Source organism: Saccoglossus kowalevskii, chromosome 1 (genome assembly GCF_978046115.1).
Source record: "Saccoglossus kowalevskii chromosome 1, keSacKowa6.1, whole genome shotgun sequence".
NCBI lineage: Eukaryota > Metazoa > Hemichordata > Enteropneusta > Harrimaniidae > Saccoglossus > Saccoglossus kowalevskii.
Window position 1 is genome coordinate 9,051,838 of NC_140641.1, and position 21,054 is coordinate 9,072,891.

A 21,054-nucleotide genomic window follows, 5' to 3' on the forward strand; every position below is an offset into this window, starting at 1 on the left:
CTGTATATCACATACACTAAATGTACAGGTGAAGAAATACTGATATCACTATTGTGTTTTTGTCATCACTACACACTGTATATCACATACACTAAATGTACAGGTGAAGAAATACTGATATCACTATTGTGTTTTTGTCATCACTACACACTGTATATCACATACACTAAATGTACAGGTGAAGAAATACTGATATCACTATTGTGTTTTTGTCATCACTACACCCTGTATATCACATACACTAAATATACAAGTGAACAAATACTCATATTACTATTGTGTTTTTGTCATCACTACACACTGTATATCACATACACTTTGTAAAGACACACCGCACACAGAAGATATAAATTGAATTACATTTAATAAAAAAGCACATACAAAATCAACACATACAAACCAAAAAACTTACTAATTATGCAATAATAAAAAACAGTTAACTCTACAAAAAACAAAAAATCATATTTCTAATAAAACTATAAATTGGGCAAGGGGTCCCTTCAGTCTAACTTACCAGGCCAAGGGCATAAGTGAGATCAACGTCAAGGCCACGAAGTGACCTTGTAGCTGAAGGTCACTATGCTGCCCAGGGGATGAAGGTCACCGTGCCACCAAGGTCGTGCGTGACCGTGAAGGTGACCGATCAAGTGAGGGGTAGCCTGGAGAGTGGCTACTGAGAAACTGAATGGGGGGCAGGATGAAATCCCTGGCCCAGTAAGTCAGAATGAAGGGGCCAAAAGGCGGAAGATGGGGATGGTGGTGGGATTGACGATAATGCACTGTGCACTGTAGCGTGATAAAAAAAAAAAAAAACTGAATGAATGAGTGGTAACAAAGAGACAAAAGAAATTTAGGTGACGCTAAGTGTCGTGTGCAAGTGAGAACTGATTGGCTGCCAAATTAAATTAAGCGCTTAATTAAACAGGGTTGCAAAGACTATCTAAGGGGTGCTAAGCAAATCCTCCTAGCAGTGAGCTAAGTGTCCCTACAAAATATATCTGTGACAACACAGATCTCACTTTGTAAAGACACACCGCACACAGAAGATATAAATTGAATTACATTTAATAAAAAAGCACATACAAAATCAACACATACAAACCAAAAAACTTACTAATTATGCAATAATAAAAAACAGTTAACTCTACAAAAAACAAAAAATCATATTTCTAATAAAACTATAAATTGGGCAAGGGGTCCCTTCAGTCTAACTTACCAGGCCAAGGGCATAAGTGAGATCAACGTCAAGGCCACGAAGTGACCTTGTAGCTGAAGGTCACTATGCTGCCCAGGGGATGAAGGTCACCGTGCCACCAAGGTCGTGCGTGACCGTGAAGGTGACCGATCAAGTGAGGGGTAGCCTGGAGAGTGGCTACTGAGAAACTGAATGGGGGGCAGGATGAAATCCCTGGCCCAGACTGAGGGAATGGCAAGTATGTCATGACTGAAGTGACCCCCATGAAATAAGGATTGGGTAGAGGGTTGAGTTAGTTGATGGAAGGATGCTCTGGCCCAAGGGGCATATGAAATATGCGCGGCTTGGGGAGCAGGATCCTGGGTGACATGTGCGCATGTGCGACCCAGGTGGATATGGCAGGGTACTCCAGCCCAAGGGGCAAATGAAATATGCACGGCTTGGGGAGTAGGCACCAGGGTTCCATATGAGCGTGCATAACCCATATGGAAATTAGTATATGGCAGGATGCTCCAGCCCAAGGGGCATATGAAATATGCGCGGCTTGGGGAGCAGGATCCTGGGTGACGTGTGTGCATGTGCATGCCAGGTGTATATGGTAGGTTACTCCAGCCCAAGGGGCATATGAAATATGCACGGCTTGGGGAGTAAGCTTGAGGTTACATTGAACAAGTACGACCCAGGTGGTGATGAGTAATGCTAGGGTGCTCCAGCCCAAGGGGCATATGATATATGCACGGCTTGGGGAGCGGGGTCCTGGGTGACATGTGCGCATGAACGACCCAGGTGGATGTGGTTAGATGTAGGAATGACAAAAAGAAGCAATTACAAAAATAAGCGAACAGACTGGAAATTACAAATTGACTCCTCCGATACCCTGTAAATGTCGGATGCTGTACATGATGCAATAGTATAGTTCTGAAAACTGCAGATATTGGATGCGGTAACATGATGCAATAGGAAGGTTCCGACAGATGCTGAACAAGAGGAAATAGAAAAGTACTGAATACTGTAAATATTGGATGCTGTAAATGAAGAAATAGAAAAGTACTGAATACTGTAAATGTCGGATGCTGTACATGATTTAATAACAATGTTCTGAATACTGTGAATATTGGATGCAGTGAAAGTTCTTAATACTGTAAATGTCAGATGCTATTTACGATGTTGCCATTTTTTGAAAGGCATGTTGTAGAAGACTCTCTGGTGTTCTGATGTAGGTGCGATAACAGTTGCTGGACCATCTGCCTAATGTTTGGATGAGGTGATCAGGAACGTGAGCACTTGCTGCGGTGGTAGCTGCTCCGATGCGGAAGGAGTGTCCTGCAAACAAATGCGGTTGTAGTCCAATCCTTGCGAGCAATATACGAAGAGACTCTGTGAAGATACGACGATTAAGGGGTGTTCGTTCGGGAAGCAGAAACAGTGGTTCGGTTGCAAGGGGAAACATCTTATGCCGCACGGATAAAAATTGCTGCAGCATTGTAACTGGACAAAAAGGCGTGCCTGTTGGGAAAAGCCGCAAGTCGAAACCTTTCCGGAATTGATCTGTTTTGGATGCCTTGATATGAATAGTTATATGGGCTGCATGATCTGGTACACTGATATCAGCCAAGCATAAATTGTACTGCATATTGAAAGTTGAAGTGGGGCAAGTAAACTCGCTGCAGCGGAGGAAACCATAAAAGGCTAACAAAAATACTGATTCCAGCATGAGATCGAAATAGGGACCAAATACCCCCTGACGGAGTAGGTTGCACAAACGTTGTAGTATATCTACCGTTATGGGCAAACGTGGTCGGGTTTCATTTCCTTGGAGACGTAGAATTCCCCGGAGTACATAATTAAGGCGAAGAGGTGACTGACCTTGTAGAGTAAGCAGTGGATTAGGGTAGCCACCTAATATGTAGTAATTCCGTATGCCTGCCAGATATACCTTAATAGTGGTGTATTTAAGATGCAAGTTCGTAGCGCAATGCGTCACAAAATATATCAGGATGTCTTCTGAGATACGGGGATGCGAAGTTGACTGCCCTGGGATTTCTGACAAAGCTGTGAAACGTAACCATGCGCGTACTCCTGTTGAATATGATCCAATTGTACGTGCACTGAGAGCCGCTCTTTGGAAGGTGACCAGCGCTTGGTTCAGCTGAACATTACTTCGGAGGGAATCAGGCACGGGGATTTGTCTGCGAGTGGAGCCACTTCCCGAAAACGTTGTATCTGGAAACGAGACAAAGAATCAGCAATTGTGTTAAGCTTCCCAGGGATATGTTGAGCTTGAAACATGAAACTGTGGGATGCTGCCATGATTACTAGTCGTCGCATTAGCTTCATAATGACAGGTGACTTAGAGCGGCCTTTATTGATAATGTGAACGGTCGCCATGTTGTCACAATTGAACATAATTCGCCTGCGTCCCCAAAAATGACCCCATAACACTGATGCTACCACGATTGGGTACAGTTCTTGGAATGCGATGGACAGTGCTGGATCAGAGTCAAGGGTAAGTCCGTGCTGCCAGCGTTCGTTAAACCAATGACCGCGAAAATAGCCGCCATGCCCTATGCCGCTGGCATCTGTGAATAGCTGCATATCCGACGCTAGGGTTGTTTCGGCCTCCAGAAACATAGAAACACCATTCCAATTAGAGAGGAGTTGGTGCCACATCAGCAGGTCTTGTTTACTTTCTTGCGATAATGTCACATGGTAGTTTAAACTCTTCACTCCCTTGGAAATTTCAATTAAGCGTGAAATAAATGTCCGGCCTGGAGTGACCACCCTGCATGCGAAATTCAGGTGTCCCAGGAGGCTTAGTAATTCTCGCTTTGTGCAGGATTTACGGGCAAGGAATGAAGCAACCAAACTAAGCATCCTATTAAGTTTATTCTCTGGTAGGCGTGCCTCCATAGCAAGAGTATCAAGTTCAATCCCCAGATATTCTAAACATGTGGTTGGACCCACTGTTTTATGTGGTGCCAATAGGTGAAGAAATACTGATATCACTATTGTGTTTTTGTCATCACTACACACTGTATATCACATACACTAAATGTACAGGTGAAGAAATACTGATATCACTATTGTGTTTTTGTCATCACTACACACTGTATATCACATACACTAAATGTACAGGTGAATAAATACTCATATTACTATTGTGTTTTTGTCATCACTATACACTGTATATCACATACACTAAATATACAGGTGAATAAATACTCATATTACTATTGTGTTTTTGTCATCACTACACACTGTATATCACATACACTAAATGTACAGGTGAATACTCATATTACTATTGTGTTTTTGTCATCACTACACACTGTATATCACATACACTAAATATATAGGTGAAGAAATACTGATATCACTATTGTGTTTTTGTCATCACTACACACTGTATATCACATACACTAAATGTACAGGTGAAGAAATACTCATATTACTATTGTGTTTTTGTCATCACTACACACTGTATATCACATACACTAAATGTACAGGTGAATACTCATATTACTATTGTGTTTTTGTCATCACTATACACTGTATATCACATACACTAAATGTACAGGTGAAGAAATACTGATATCACTATTGTGTTTTTGTCATCACTACACACTGTATATCACATACACTAAATGTACAGGTGAAGAAATACTCATATTACTATTGTGTTTTTGTCATCACTACACACTGTATATCACATACACTAAATGTACAGGTGAATACTCATATTACTATTGTGTTTTTGTCATCACTATACACTGTATATCACATACACTAAATGTACAGGTGAAGAAATACTGATATCACTATTGTGTTTTTGTCATCACTATACACTGTATATCACATACACTAAATGTACAGGTGAAGAAATACTGATATCACTATTGTGTTTTTGTCATCACTACACACTGTATATCACATACACTAAATGTACAGGTGAATACTCATATTACTATTGTGTTTTTGTCATCACTACACACTGTATATCACATACACTAAATGTACAGGTGAATACTCATATTACTATTGTGTTTTTGTCATCACTACACACTGTATATCACACACACTAAATATACAGGTGAAGAAATACTGATATCACTATTGTGTTTTTGTCATCACTACACACTGTATATCACATACACTAAATATACAGGTGAATAAATACTGATATCACTATTGTGTTTTTGTCATCACTACACACTGTATATCACATACACTAAATGTACAGGTGAATACTCATATTACTATTGTGTTTTTGTCATCACTACACACTGTATATCACATACACTAAATGTACAGGTGAATACTCATATTACTATTGTGTTTTTGTCATCACTACACACTGTATATCACACACACTAAATATACAGGTGAAGAAATACTGATATCACTATTGTGTTTTTGTCATCACTACACACTGTATATCACATACACTAAATATACAGGTGAATAAATACTGATATCACTATTGTGTTTTTGTCATCACTACACCCTGTATATCACATACACTAAATATACAGGTGAATAAATACTCATATTACTATTGTGTTTTTGTCATCACTATACACTGTATATCACACACACTAAATGTACAGGTGAATAAATACTGATATTACTATTGTGTTTTTGTCATCACTACACCCTGTATATCACATACACTAAATATACAGGTGAATAAATACTCATATTACTATTGTGTTTTTGTCATCACTACACACTGTATATCACATACACTAAATGTACAGGTGAATAAATACTCATATTACTATTGTGTTTTTGTCATCACTACACCCTGTATATCACATACACTAAATATACAGGTGAATAAATACTCATATTACTATTGTGTTTTTGTCATCACTACACACTGTTTATCACATACACTAAATATATAGGTGAATAAATACTGATATCACTATTGTGTTTTTGTCATCACTACACCCTGTATATCACATACACTAAATATACAGGTGAATAAATACTCATATTACTATTGTGTTTTTGTCATCACTATACACTGTATATCACATACACTAAATGTACAGGTGAAGAAATACTGATATCACTATTGTGTTTTTGTCATCACTACACACTGTATATCACATGCACTAAATATATAGGTGAATAAATACTGATATCACTATTGTGTTTTTGTCATCACTACACCCTGTATATCACATACACTAAATATACAAGTGAACAAATACTCATATTACTATTGTGTTTTTGTCATCACTACACACTGTATATCACATACACTAAATGTACAGGTGAATAAATACTCATCTTACTATTGTGTTTTTGTCATCACTACACACTGTATATCACATACACTAAATGTACAGGTGAATACTCATATTACTACTGTGTTTTTGTCATCACTACACACTGTATATCACATACACTAAATGTACAGGTGAAGAAATACTGATATCACTATTGTGTTTTTGTCATCACTACACACTGTATATCACATACACTAAATGTACAGGTGAAGAAATACTGATATCACTATTGTGTTTTTGTCATCACTACACCCTGTATATCACATACACTAAATATACAAGTGAACAAATACTCATATTACTATTGTGTTTTTGTCATCACTACACACTGTATATCACATACACTAAATGTACAGGTGAAGAAATACTGATATCACTATTGTGTTTTTGTCATCACTACACACTGTATATCACATACACTAAATGTACAGGTGAAGAAATACTGATATCACTATTGTGTTTTTGTCATCACTACACACTGTATATCACATACACTAAATGTACAGGTGAATAAATACTCATATTACTATTGTGTTTTTGTCATCACTATACACTGTATATCACATACACTAAATATACAGGTGAATAAATACTCATATTACTATTGTGTTTTTGTCATCACTACACACTGTATATCACATACACTAAATGTACAGGTGAATACTCATATTACTATTGTGTTTTTGTCATCACTACACACTGTATATCACATACACTAAATATATAGGTGAAGAAATACTGATATCACTATTGTGTTTTTGTCATCACTACACACTGTATATCACATACACTAAATGTACAGGTGAAGAAATACTCATATTACTATTGTGTTTTTGTCATCACTACACACTGTATATCACATACACTAAATGTACAGGTGAATACTCATATTACTATTGTGTTTTTGTCATCACTATACACTGTATATCACATACACTAAATGTACAGGTGAAGAAATACTGATATCACTATTGTGTTTTTGTCATCACTACACACTGTATATCACATACACTAAATGTACAGGTGAAGAAATACTCATATTACTATTGTGTTTTTGTCATCACTACACACTGTATATCACATACACTAAATGTACAGGTGAATACTCATATTACTATTGTGTTTTTGTCATCACTATACACTGTATATCACATACACTAAATGTACAGGTAAAGAAATACTGATATCACTATTGTGTTTTTGTCATCACTATACACTGTATATCACATACACTAAATGTACAGGTGAAGAAATACTGATATCACTATTGTGTTTTTGTCATCACTACACACTGTATATCACATACACTAAATGTACAGGTGAATACTCATATTACTATTGTGTTTTTGTCATCACTACACACTGTATATCACATACACTAAATGTACAGGTGAATACTCATATTACTATTGTGTTTTTGTCATCACTACACACTGTATATCACACACACTAAATGTACAGGTGAATAAATACTGATATTACTATTGTGTTTTTGTCATCACTACACCCTGTATATCACATACACTAAATATACAGGTGAATAAATACTCATATTACTATTGTGTTTTTGTCATCACTACACACTGTATATCACATACACTAAATGTACAGGTGAATAAATACTCATATTACTATTGTGTTTTTGTCATCACTACACCCTGTATATCACATACACTAAATATACAGGTGAATAAATACTCATATTACTATTGTGTTTTTGTCATCACTACACACTGTATATCACACACACTAAATATACAGGTGAAGAAATACTGATATCACTATTGTGTTTTTGTCATCACTACACACTGTATATCACATACACTAAATATACAGGTGAATAAATACTCATCTTACTATTGTGTTTTTTGTCATCACTACACACTGTATATCACATACACTAAATGTACAGGTGAATACTCATATTACTATTGTGTTTTTGTCATCACTACACACTGTATATCACATACACTAAATGTACAGGTGAATACTCATATTACTATTGTGTTTTTGTCATCACTACACACTGTATATCACACACACTAAATATACAGGTGAAGAAATACTGATATCACTATTGTGTTTTTGTCATCACTACACACTGTATATCACATACACTAAATATACAGGTGAATAAATACTGATATCACTATTGTGTTTTTGTCATCACTACACCCTGTATATCACATACACTAAATATACAGGTGAATAAATACTCATATTACTATTGTGTTTTTGTCATCACTATACACTGTATATCACACACACTAAATGTACAGGTGAATAAATACTGATATTACTATTGTGTTTTTGTCATCACTACACCCTGTATATCACATACACTAAATATACAGGTGAATAAATACTCATATTACTATTGTGTTTTTGTCATCACTACACACTGTATATCACATACACTAAATATACAGGTGAATAAATACTCATCTTACTATTGTGTTTTTTGTCATCACTACACACTGTATATCACATACACTAAATGTACAGGTGAATACTCATATTACTATTGTGTTTTTGTCATCACTACACACTGTATATCACATACACTAAATGTACAGGTGAATACTCATATTACTATTGTGTTTTTGTCATCACTACACACTGTATATCACACACACTAAATATACAGGTGAAGAAATACTGATATCACTATTGTGTTTTTGTCATCACTACACACTGTATATCACATACACTAAATGTACAGGTGAATACTCATATTACTATTGTGTTTTTGTCATCACTACACACTGTATATCACATACACTAAATGTACAGGTGAATACTCATATTACTATTGTGTTTTTGTCATCACTACACACTGTATATCACACACACTAAATGTACAGGTGAATAAATACTGATATTACTATTGTGTTTTTGTCATCACTATACACTGTATATCACATACACTAAATGTACAGGTGAAGAAATACTGATATCACTATTGTGTTTTTGTCATCACTACACACTGTATATCACATACACTAAATGTACAGGTGAAGAAATACTGATATTACTATTGTGTTTTTGTCATCACTACACACTGTATATCACATACACTAAATGTACAGGTGAATACTCATATTACTATTGTGTTTTTGTCATCACTATACACTGTATATCACATACACTAAATGTACAGGTAAAGAAATACTGATATCACTATTGTGTTTTTGTCATCACTATACACTGTATATCACATACACTAAATGTACAGGTGAAGAAATACTGATATCACTATTGTGTTTTTGTCATCACTACACACTGTATATCACATACACTAAATGTACAGGTGAATACTCATATTACTATTGTGTTTTTGTCATCACTACACACTGTATATCACATACACTAAATGTACAGGTGAATACTCATATTACTATTGTGTTTTTGTCATCACTACACACTGTATATCACACACACTAAATGTACAGGTGAATAAATACTGATATTACTATTGTGTTTTTGTCATCACTACACCCTGTATATCACATACACTAAATATACAGGTGAATAAATACTCATATTACTATTGTGTTTTTGTCATCACTACACACTGTATATCACATACACTAAATGTACAGGTGAATAAATACTCATATTACTATTGTGTTTTTGTCATCACTACACCCTGTATATCACATACACTAAATATACAGGTGAATAAATACTCATATTACTATTGTGTTTTTGTCATCACTACACACTGTATATCACACACACTAAATATACAGGTGAAGAAATACTGATATCACTATTGTGTTTTTGTCATCACTACACACTGTATATCACATACACTAAATATACAGGTGAATAAATACTCATCTTACTATTGTGTTTTTTGTCATCACTACACACTGTATATCACATACACTAAATGTACAGGTGAATACTCATATTACTATTGTGTTTTTGTCATCACTACACACTGTATATCACATACACTAAATGTACAGGTGAATACTCATATTACTATTGTGTTTTTGTCATCACTACACACTGTATATCACACACACTAATTATACAGGTGAAGAAATACTGATATCACTATTGTGTTTTTGTCATCACTACACACTGTATATCACATACACTAAATATACAGGTGAATAAATACTGATATCACTATTGTGTTTTTGTCATCACTACACCCTGTATATCACATACACTAAATATACAGGTGAATAAATACTCATATTACTATTGTGTTTTTGTCATCACTATACACTGTATATCACACACACTAAATGTACAGGTGAATAAATACTGATATTACTATTGTGTTTTTGTCATCACTACACCCTGTATATCACATACACTAAATATACAGGTGAATAAATACTCATATTACTATTGTGTTTTTGTCATCACTACACACTGTATATCACATACACTAAATGTACAGGTGAATAAATACTCATATTACTATTGTGTTTTTGTCATCACTACACCCTGTATATCACATACACTAAATATACAGGTGAATAAATACTCATATTACTATTGTGTTTTTGTCATCACTATACACTGTATATCACACACACTAAATGTACAGGTGAATAAATACTGATATTACTATTGTGTTTTTGTCATCACTACACCCTGTATATCACATACACTAAATATACAGGTGAATAAATACTCATATTACTATTGTGTTTTTGTCATCACTACACACTGTATATCACATACACTAAATGTACAGGTGAATAAATACTCATATTACTATTGTGTTTTTGTCATCACTACACCCTGTATATCACATACACTAAATATACAGGTGAATAAATACTCATATTACTATTGTGTTTTTGTCATCACTACACACTGTATATCACACACACTAAATATACAGGTGAAGAAATACTGATATCACTATTGTGTTTTTGTCATCACTACACACTGTATATCACATACACTAAATATACAGGTGAATAAATACTCATCTTACTATTGTGTTTTTGTCATCACTACACACTGTATATCACATACACTAAATGTACAGGTGAATACTCATATTACTATTGTGTTTTTGTCATCACTACACACTGTATATCACATACACTAAATGTACAGGTGAATACTCATATTACTATTGTGTTTTTGTCATCACTACACACTGTATATCACACACACTAAATATACAGGTGAAGAAATACTGATATCACTATTGTGTTTTTGTCATCACTACACACTGTATATCACATACACTAAATATACAGGTGAATAAATACTGATATCACTATTGTGTTTTTGTCATCACTACACCCTGTATATCACATACACTAAATATACAGGTGAATAAATACTCATATTACTATTGTGTTGTTGTCATCACTATACACTGTATATCACACACACTAAATGTACAGGTGAATAAATACTGATATTACTATTGTGTTTTTGTCATCACTACACCCTGTATATCACATACACTAAATATACAGGTGAATAAATACTCATATTACTATTGTGTTTTTGTCATCACTACACACTGTATATCACATACACTAAATGTACAGGTGAATAAATACTCATATTACTATTGTGTTTTTGTCATCACTACACCCTGTATATCACATACACTAAATATACAGGTGAATAAATACTCATATTACTATTGTGTTTTTGTCATCACTACACACTGTATATCACATACACTAAATATATAGGTGAATAAATACTGATATCACTATTGTGTTTTTGTCATCACTACACCCTGTATATCACATACACTAAATATACAGGTGAATAAATACTCATATTACTATTGTGTTTTTGTCATCACTATACACTGTATATCACATACACTAAATGTACAGGTGAAGAAATACTGATATCACTATTGTGTTTTTGTCACCACTACATACTGTATATCACATGCACTAAATATATAGGTGAATAAATACTGATATCACTATTGTGTTTTTGTCATCACTACACCCTGTATATCACATACACTAAATATACAAGTGAACAAATACTCATATTACTATTGTGTTTTTGTCATCACTACACACTGTATATCACATACACTAAATGTACAGGTGAAGAAATACTGATATCACTATTGTGTTTTTGTCATCACTACACACTGTATATCACATACACTAAATGTACAGGTGAAGAAATACTGATATCACTATTGTGTTTTTGTCATCACTACACACTGTATATCACATACACTAAATGTACAGGTGAAGAAATACTGATATCACTATTGTGTTTTTGTCATCACTACACCCTGTATATCACATACACTAAATATACAAGTGAACAAATACTCATATTACTATTGTGTTTTTGTCATCACTACACACTGTATATCACATACACTAAATGTACAGGTGAAGAAATACTGATATCACTATTGTGTTTTTGTCATCACTACACACTGTATATCACATACACTAAATGTACAGGTGAAGAAATACTGATATCGCTATTGTGTTTTTGTCATCACTACACACTGTATATCACATACACTAAATGTACAGGTGAATAAATACTCATATTACTATTGTGTTTTTGTCATCACTATACACTGTATATCACATACACTAAATATACAGGTGAATAAATACTCATATTACTATTGTGTTTTTGTCATCACTACACACTGTATATCACATACACTAAATGTACAGGTGAATACTCATATTACTATTGTGTTTTTGTCATCACTACACACTGTATATCACATACACTAAATATATAGGTGAAGAAATACTGATATCACTATTGTGTTTTTGTCATCACTACACACTGTATATCACATACACTAAATGTACAGGTGAAGAAATACTCATATTACTATTGTGTTTTTGTCATCACTACACACTGTATATCACATACACTAAATGTACAGGTGAATACTCATATTACTATTGTGTTTTTGTCATCACTATACACTGTATATCACATACACTAAATGTACAGGTGAAGAAATACTGATATCACTATTGTGTTTTTGTCATCACTACACACTGTATATCACATACACTAAATGTACAGGTGAAGAAATACTCATATTACTATTGTGTTTTTGTCATCACTACACACTGTATATCACATACACTAAATGTACAGGTGAATACTCATATTAGTATTGTGTTTTTGTCATCACTATACACTGTATATCACATACACTAAATGTACAGGTGAAGAAATACTGATATCACTATTGTGTTTTTGTCATCACTATACACTGTATATCACATACACTAAATGTACAGGTGAAGAAATACTGATATCACTATTGTGTTTTTGTCATCACTACACACTGTATATCACATACACTAAATGTACAGGTGAATACTCATATTACTATTGTGTTTTTGTCATCACTACACACTGTATATCACATACACTAAATGTACAGGTGAATACTCATATTACTATTGTGTTTTTGTCATCACTACACACTGTATATCACACACACTAAATATACAGGTGAAGAAATACTGATATCACTATTGTGTTTTTGTCATCACTACACACTGTATATCACATACACTAAATATACAGGTGAATAAATACTGATATCACTATTGTGTTTTTGTCATCACTACACCCTGTATATCACATACACTAAATATACAGGTGAATAAATACTCATATTACTATTGTGTTTTTGTCATCACTATACACTGTATATCACACACACTAAATGTACAGGTGAATAAATACTGATATTACTATTGTGTTTTTGTCATCACTACACCCTGTATATCACATACACTAAATATACAGGTGAATAAATACTCATATTACTATTGTGTTTTTGTCATCACTACACACTGTATATCACATACACTAAATGTACAGGTGAATAAATACTCATATTACTATTGTGTTTTTGTCATCACTACACCCTGTATATCACATACACTAAATATACAGGTGAATAAATACTCATATTACTATTGTGTTTTTGTCATCACTATACACTGTATATCACACACACTAAATGTACAGGTGAATAAATACTGATATTACTATTGTGTTTTTGTCATCACTACACCCTGTATATCACATACACTAAATATACAGGTGAATAAATACTCATATTACTATTGTGTTTTTGTCATCACTACACACTGTATATCACATACACTAAATGTACAGGTGAATAAATACTCATATTACTATTGTGTTTTTGTCATCACTACACCCTGTATATCACATACACTAAATATACAGGTGAATAAATACTCATATTACTATTGTGTTTTTGTCATCACTACACACTGTATATCACACACACTAAATATACAGGTGAAGAAATACTGATATCACTATTGTGTTTTTGTCATCACTACACACTGTATATCACATACACTAAATATACAGGTGAATAAATACTCATCTTACTATTGTGTTTTTGTCATCACTACACACTGTATATCACATACACTAAATGTACAGGTGAATACTCATATTACTATTGTGTTTTTGTCATCACTACACACTGTATATCACATACACTAAATGTACAGGTGAATACTCATATTACTATTGTGTTTTTGTCATCACTACACACTGTATATCACACACACTAAATATACAGGTGAAGAAATACTGATATCACTATTGTGTTTTTGTCATCACTACACACTGTATATCACATACACTAAATATACAGGTGAATAAATACTCATATTACTATTGTGTTTTTGTCATCACTACACACTGTATATCACACACACTAAATATACAGGTGAAGAAATACTGATATCACTATTGTGTTTTTGTCATCACTACACACTGTATATCACATACACTAAATATACAGGTGAATAAATACTCATCTTACTATTGTGTTTTTGTCATCACTACACACTGTATATCACATACACTAAATGTACAGGTGAATACTCATATTACTATTGTGTTTTTGTCATCACTACACACTGTATATCACATACACTAAATGTACAGGTGAATACTCATATTACTATTGTGTTTTTGTCATCACTACACACTGTATATCACACACACTAAATATACAGGTGAAGAAATACTGATATCACTATTGTGTTTTTGTCATCACTACACACTGTATATCACATACACTAAATATACAGGTGAATAAATACTGATATCACTATTGTGTTTTTGTCATCACTACACCCTGTATATCACATACACTAAATATACAGGTGAATAAATACTCATATTACTATTGTGTTTTTGTCATCACTATACACTGTATATCACACACACTAAATGTACAGGTGAATAAATACTGATATTACTATTGTGTTTTTGTCATCACTACACCCTGTATATCACATACACTAAATATACAGGTGAATAAATACTCATATTACTATTGTGTTTTTGTCATCACTACACACTGTATATCACATACACTAAATGTACAGGTGAATAAATACTCATATTACTATTGTGTTTTTGTCATCACTACACCCTGTATATCACATACTCTAAATATACAGGTGAATAAATACTCATATTACTATTGTGTTTTTGTCATCACTACACACTGTATATCACATACACATACTCATATTACTATTGTGTTTTTGTCATCACTACACACTGTATATCACATACACTAAATGTACAGGTGAATAAATACTGATATCACTATTGTGTTTTTGTCATCACTAACACTGTATATCACATACACTAAATATACAGGTGAATAAATACTGATATCACTATTGTGTTTTTGTCATCACTACACCCTGTATATCACATACACTAAATGTACAGGTGAATAAATACTGATATTACTATTGTGTTTTTGTCATCACTATACACTGTATATCACATACACTAAATGTACAGGTGAAGAAATACTGATATCACTATTGTGTTTTTGTCACCACTACATACTGTATATCACATGCACTAAATATATAGGTGAATAAATACTGATATCACTATTGTGTTTTTGTCATCACTACACCCTGTATATCACATACACTAAATATACAAGTGAACAAATACTCATATTACTATTGTGTTTTTGTCATCACTACACACTGTATATCACATACACTAAATGTACAGGTGAAGAAATACTGATATCACTATTGTGTTTTTGTCATCACTACACACTGTATATCACATACACTAAATGTACAGGTGAAGAAATACTGATATCACTATTGTGTTTTTGTCATCACTACACACTGTATATCACATACACTAAATGTACAGGTGAAGAAATACTGATATCACTATTGTGTTTTTGTCATCACTACACCCTGTATATCACATACACTAAATATACAAGTGAACAAATACTCATATTACTATTGTGTTTTTGTCATCACTACACACTGTATATCACATACACTAAATGTACAGGTGAAGAAATACTGATATCACTATTGTGTTTTTGTCATCACTACACACTGTATATCACATACACTAAATGTACAGGTGAAGAAATACTGATATCGCTATTGTGTTTTTGTCATCACTACACACTGTATATCACATACACTAAATGTACAGGTGAATAAATACTCATATTACTATTGTGTTTTTGTCATCACTATACACTGTATATCACATACACTAAATATACAGGTGAATAAATACTCATATTACTATTGTGTTTTTGTCATCACTACACACTGTATATCACATACACTAAATGTACAGGTGAATACTCATATTACTATTGTGTTTTTGTCATCACTACACACTGTATATCACATACACTAAATATATAGGTGAAGAAATACTGATATCACTATTGTGTTTTTGTCATCACTACACACTGTATATCACATACACTAAATGTACAGGTGAAGAAATACTCATATTACTATTGTGTTTTTGTCATCACTACACACTGTATATCACATACACTAAATGTACAGGTGAATACTCATATTACTATTGTGTTTTTGTCATCACTATACACTGTATATCACATACACTAAATGTACAGGTGAAGAAATACTGATATCACTATTGTGTTTTTGTCATCACTACACACTGTATATCACATACACTAAATGTACAGGTGAAGAAATACTCATATTACTATTGTGTTTTTGTCATCACTACACACTGTATATCACATACACTAAATGTACAGGTGAATACTCATATTAGTATTGTGTTTTTGTCATCACTATACACTGTATATCACATACACTAAATGTACAGGTGAAGAAATACTGATATCACTATTGTGTTTTTGTCATCACTATACACTGTATATCACATACACTAAATGTACAGGTGAAGAAATACTGATATCACTATTGTGTTTTTGTCATCACTACACACTGTATATCACATACACTAAATGTACAGGTGAATACTCATATTACTATTGTGTTTTTGTCATCACTACACACTGTATATCACATACACTAAATGTACAGGTGAATACTCATATTACTATTGTGTTTTTGTCATCACTACACACTGTATATCACACACACTAAATATACAGGTGAAGAAATACTGATATCACTATTGTGTTTTTGTCATCACTACACACTGTATATCACATACACTAAATATACAGGTGAATAAATACTGATATCACTATTGTGTTTTTGTCATCACTACACCCTGTATATCACATACACTAAATATACAGGTGAATAAATACTCATATTACTATTGTGTTTTTGTCATCACTATACACTGTATATCACACACACTAAATGTACAGGTGAATAAATACTGATATTACTATTGTGTTTTTGTCATCACTACACCCTGTATATCACATACACTAAATATACAGGTGAATAAATACTCATATTACTATTGTGTTTTTGTCATCACTACACACTGTATATCACATACACTAAATGTACAGGTGAATAAATACTCATATTACTATTGTGTTTTTGTCATCACTACACCCTGTATATCACATACACTAAATATACAGGTGAATAAATACTCATATTACTATTGTGTTTTTGTCATCACTATACACTGTATATCACACACACTAAATGTACAGGTGAATAAATACTGATATTACTATTGTGTTTTTGTCATCACTACACCCTGTATATCACATACACTAAATATACAGGTGAATAAATACTCATATTACTATTGTGTTTTTGTCATCACTACACACTGTATATCACATACACTAAATGTACAGGTGAATAAATACTCATATTACTATTGTGTTTTTGTCATCACTACACCCTGTATATCACATACACTAAATATACAGGTGAATAAATACTCATATTACTATTGTGTTTTTGTCATCACTACACACTGTATATCACACACACTAAATATACAGGTGAAGAAATACTGATATCACTATTGTGTTTTTGTCATCACTACACACTGTATATCACATACACTAAATATACAGGTGAATAAATACTCATCTTACTATTGTGTTTTTGTCATCACTACACACTGTATATCACATACACTAAATGTACAGGTGAATACTCATATTACTATTGTGTTTTTGTCATCACTACACACTGTATATCACATACACTAAATGTACAGGTGAATACTCATATTACTATTGTGTTTTTGTCATCACTACACACTGTATATCACACACACTAAATATACAGGTGAAGAAATACTGATATCACTATTGTGTTTTTGTCATCACTACACACTGTATATCACATACACTAAATATACAGGTGAATAAATACTCATATTACTATTGTGTTTTTGTCATCACTACACACTGTATATCACACACACTAAATATACAGGTGAAGAAATACTGATATCACTATTGTGTTTTTGTCATCACTACACACTGTATATCACATACACTAAATATACAGGTGAATAAATACTCATCTTACTATTGTGTTTTTGTCATCACTACACACTGTATATCACATACACTAAATGTACAGGTGAATACTCATATTACTATTGTGTTTTTGTCATCACTACACACTGTATATCACATACACTAAATGTACAGGTGAATACTCATATTACTATTGTGTTTTTGTCATCACTACACACTGTATATCACACACACTAAATATACAGGTGAAGAAATACTGATATCACTATTGTGTTTTTGTCATCACTACACACTGTATATCACATACACTAAATATACAGGTGAATAAATACTGATATCACTATTGTGTTTTTGTCATCACTACACCCTGTATATCACATACACTAAATATACAGGTGAATAAATACTCATATTACTATTGTGTTTTTGTCATCACTATACACTGTATATCACACACACTAAATGTACAGGTGAATAAATACTGATATTACTATTGTGTTTTTGTCATCACTACACCCTGTATATCACATACACTAAATATACAGGTGAATAAATACTCATATTACTATTGTGTTTTTGTCATCACTACACACTGTATATCACATACACTAAATGTACAGGTGAATAAATACTCATATTACTATTGTGTTTTTGTCATCACTACACCCTGTATATCACATACACTAAATATACAGGTGAATAAATACTCATATTACTATTGTGTTTTTGTCATCACTACACACTGTATATCACATACACATACTCATATTACTATTGTGTTTTTGTCATCACTACACACTGTATATCACATACACTAAATGTACAGGTGAATAAATACTGATATCACTATTGTGTTTTTGTCATCACTAACACTGTATATCACATACACTAAATATACAGGTGAATAAATACTGATATCACTATTGTGTTTTTGTCATCACTACACCCTGTATATCACATACACTAAATGTACAGGTGAATAAATACTGATATTACTATTGTGTTTTTGTCATCACTACACCCTGTATATCACATACACTAAATATACAGGTGAATAAATACTCATATTACTATTGTGTTTTTGTCATCACTACACACTGTATATCACATACACTAAATGTACAGGTGAATAAATACTCATATTACTATTGTGTTTTTGTCATCACTACACCCTGTATATCACATACACTAAATATACAGGTGAATAAATACTCATATTACTATTGTGTTTTTGTCATCACTACACACTGTATATCACATACACTAAATATATAGGTGAATAAATACTGATATCACTATTGTGTTTTTGTCATCACTACACCCTGTATATCACATACACTAAATATACAGGTGAATAAATACTCATATTACTATTGTGTTTTTGTCATCACTATACACTGTATATCACATACACTAAATGTACAGGTGAAGAAATACTGATATCACTATTGTGTTTTTGTCATCACTACACACTGTATATCACATGCACTAAATATATAGGTGAATAAATACTGATATCACTATTGTGTTTTTGTCATCACTACACCCTGTATATCACATACACTAAATATACAAGTGAACAAATACTCATATTACTATTGTGTTTTTGTCATCACTACACACTGTATATCACATACACTAAATGTACAGGTGAAGAAATACTGATATCACTATTGTGTTTTTGTCATCACTACACACTGTATATCACATACACTAAATGTACAGGTGAAGAAATACTGATATCACTATTGTGTTTTTGTCATCACTACACACTGTATATCACATAC

At 32.9% G+C, this 21,054-nt stretch overlaps 1 protein-coding gene across 1 annotated transcript in view; it reads right to left on the minus strand.

Annotated features, from left to right (window-relative positions):
- Positions 1–347: 347 nt before the first annotated feature.
- Positions 348–21,054, minus strand: part of LOC144353526 (uncharacterized) — a 39,808-nt gene continuing 19,101 nt past the window's right edge. The window contains exons 2-3 of the mRNA XM_085504400.1: positions 3,688–4,227; positions 348–3,418 (exon numbers count right to left, since the gene is read on the minus strand). Of these exons, the coding sequence (XP_085360526.1) occupies positions 2,355–3,418; positions 3,688–4,227 (1,604 nt within the window). The 3' untranslated portion in view covers positions 348–2,354. The remainder of the gene's footprint in view (positions 3,419–3,687; positions 4,228–21,054) is intronic.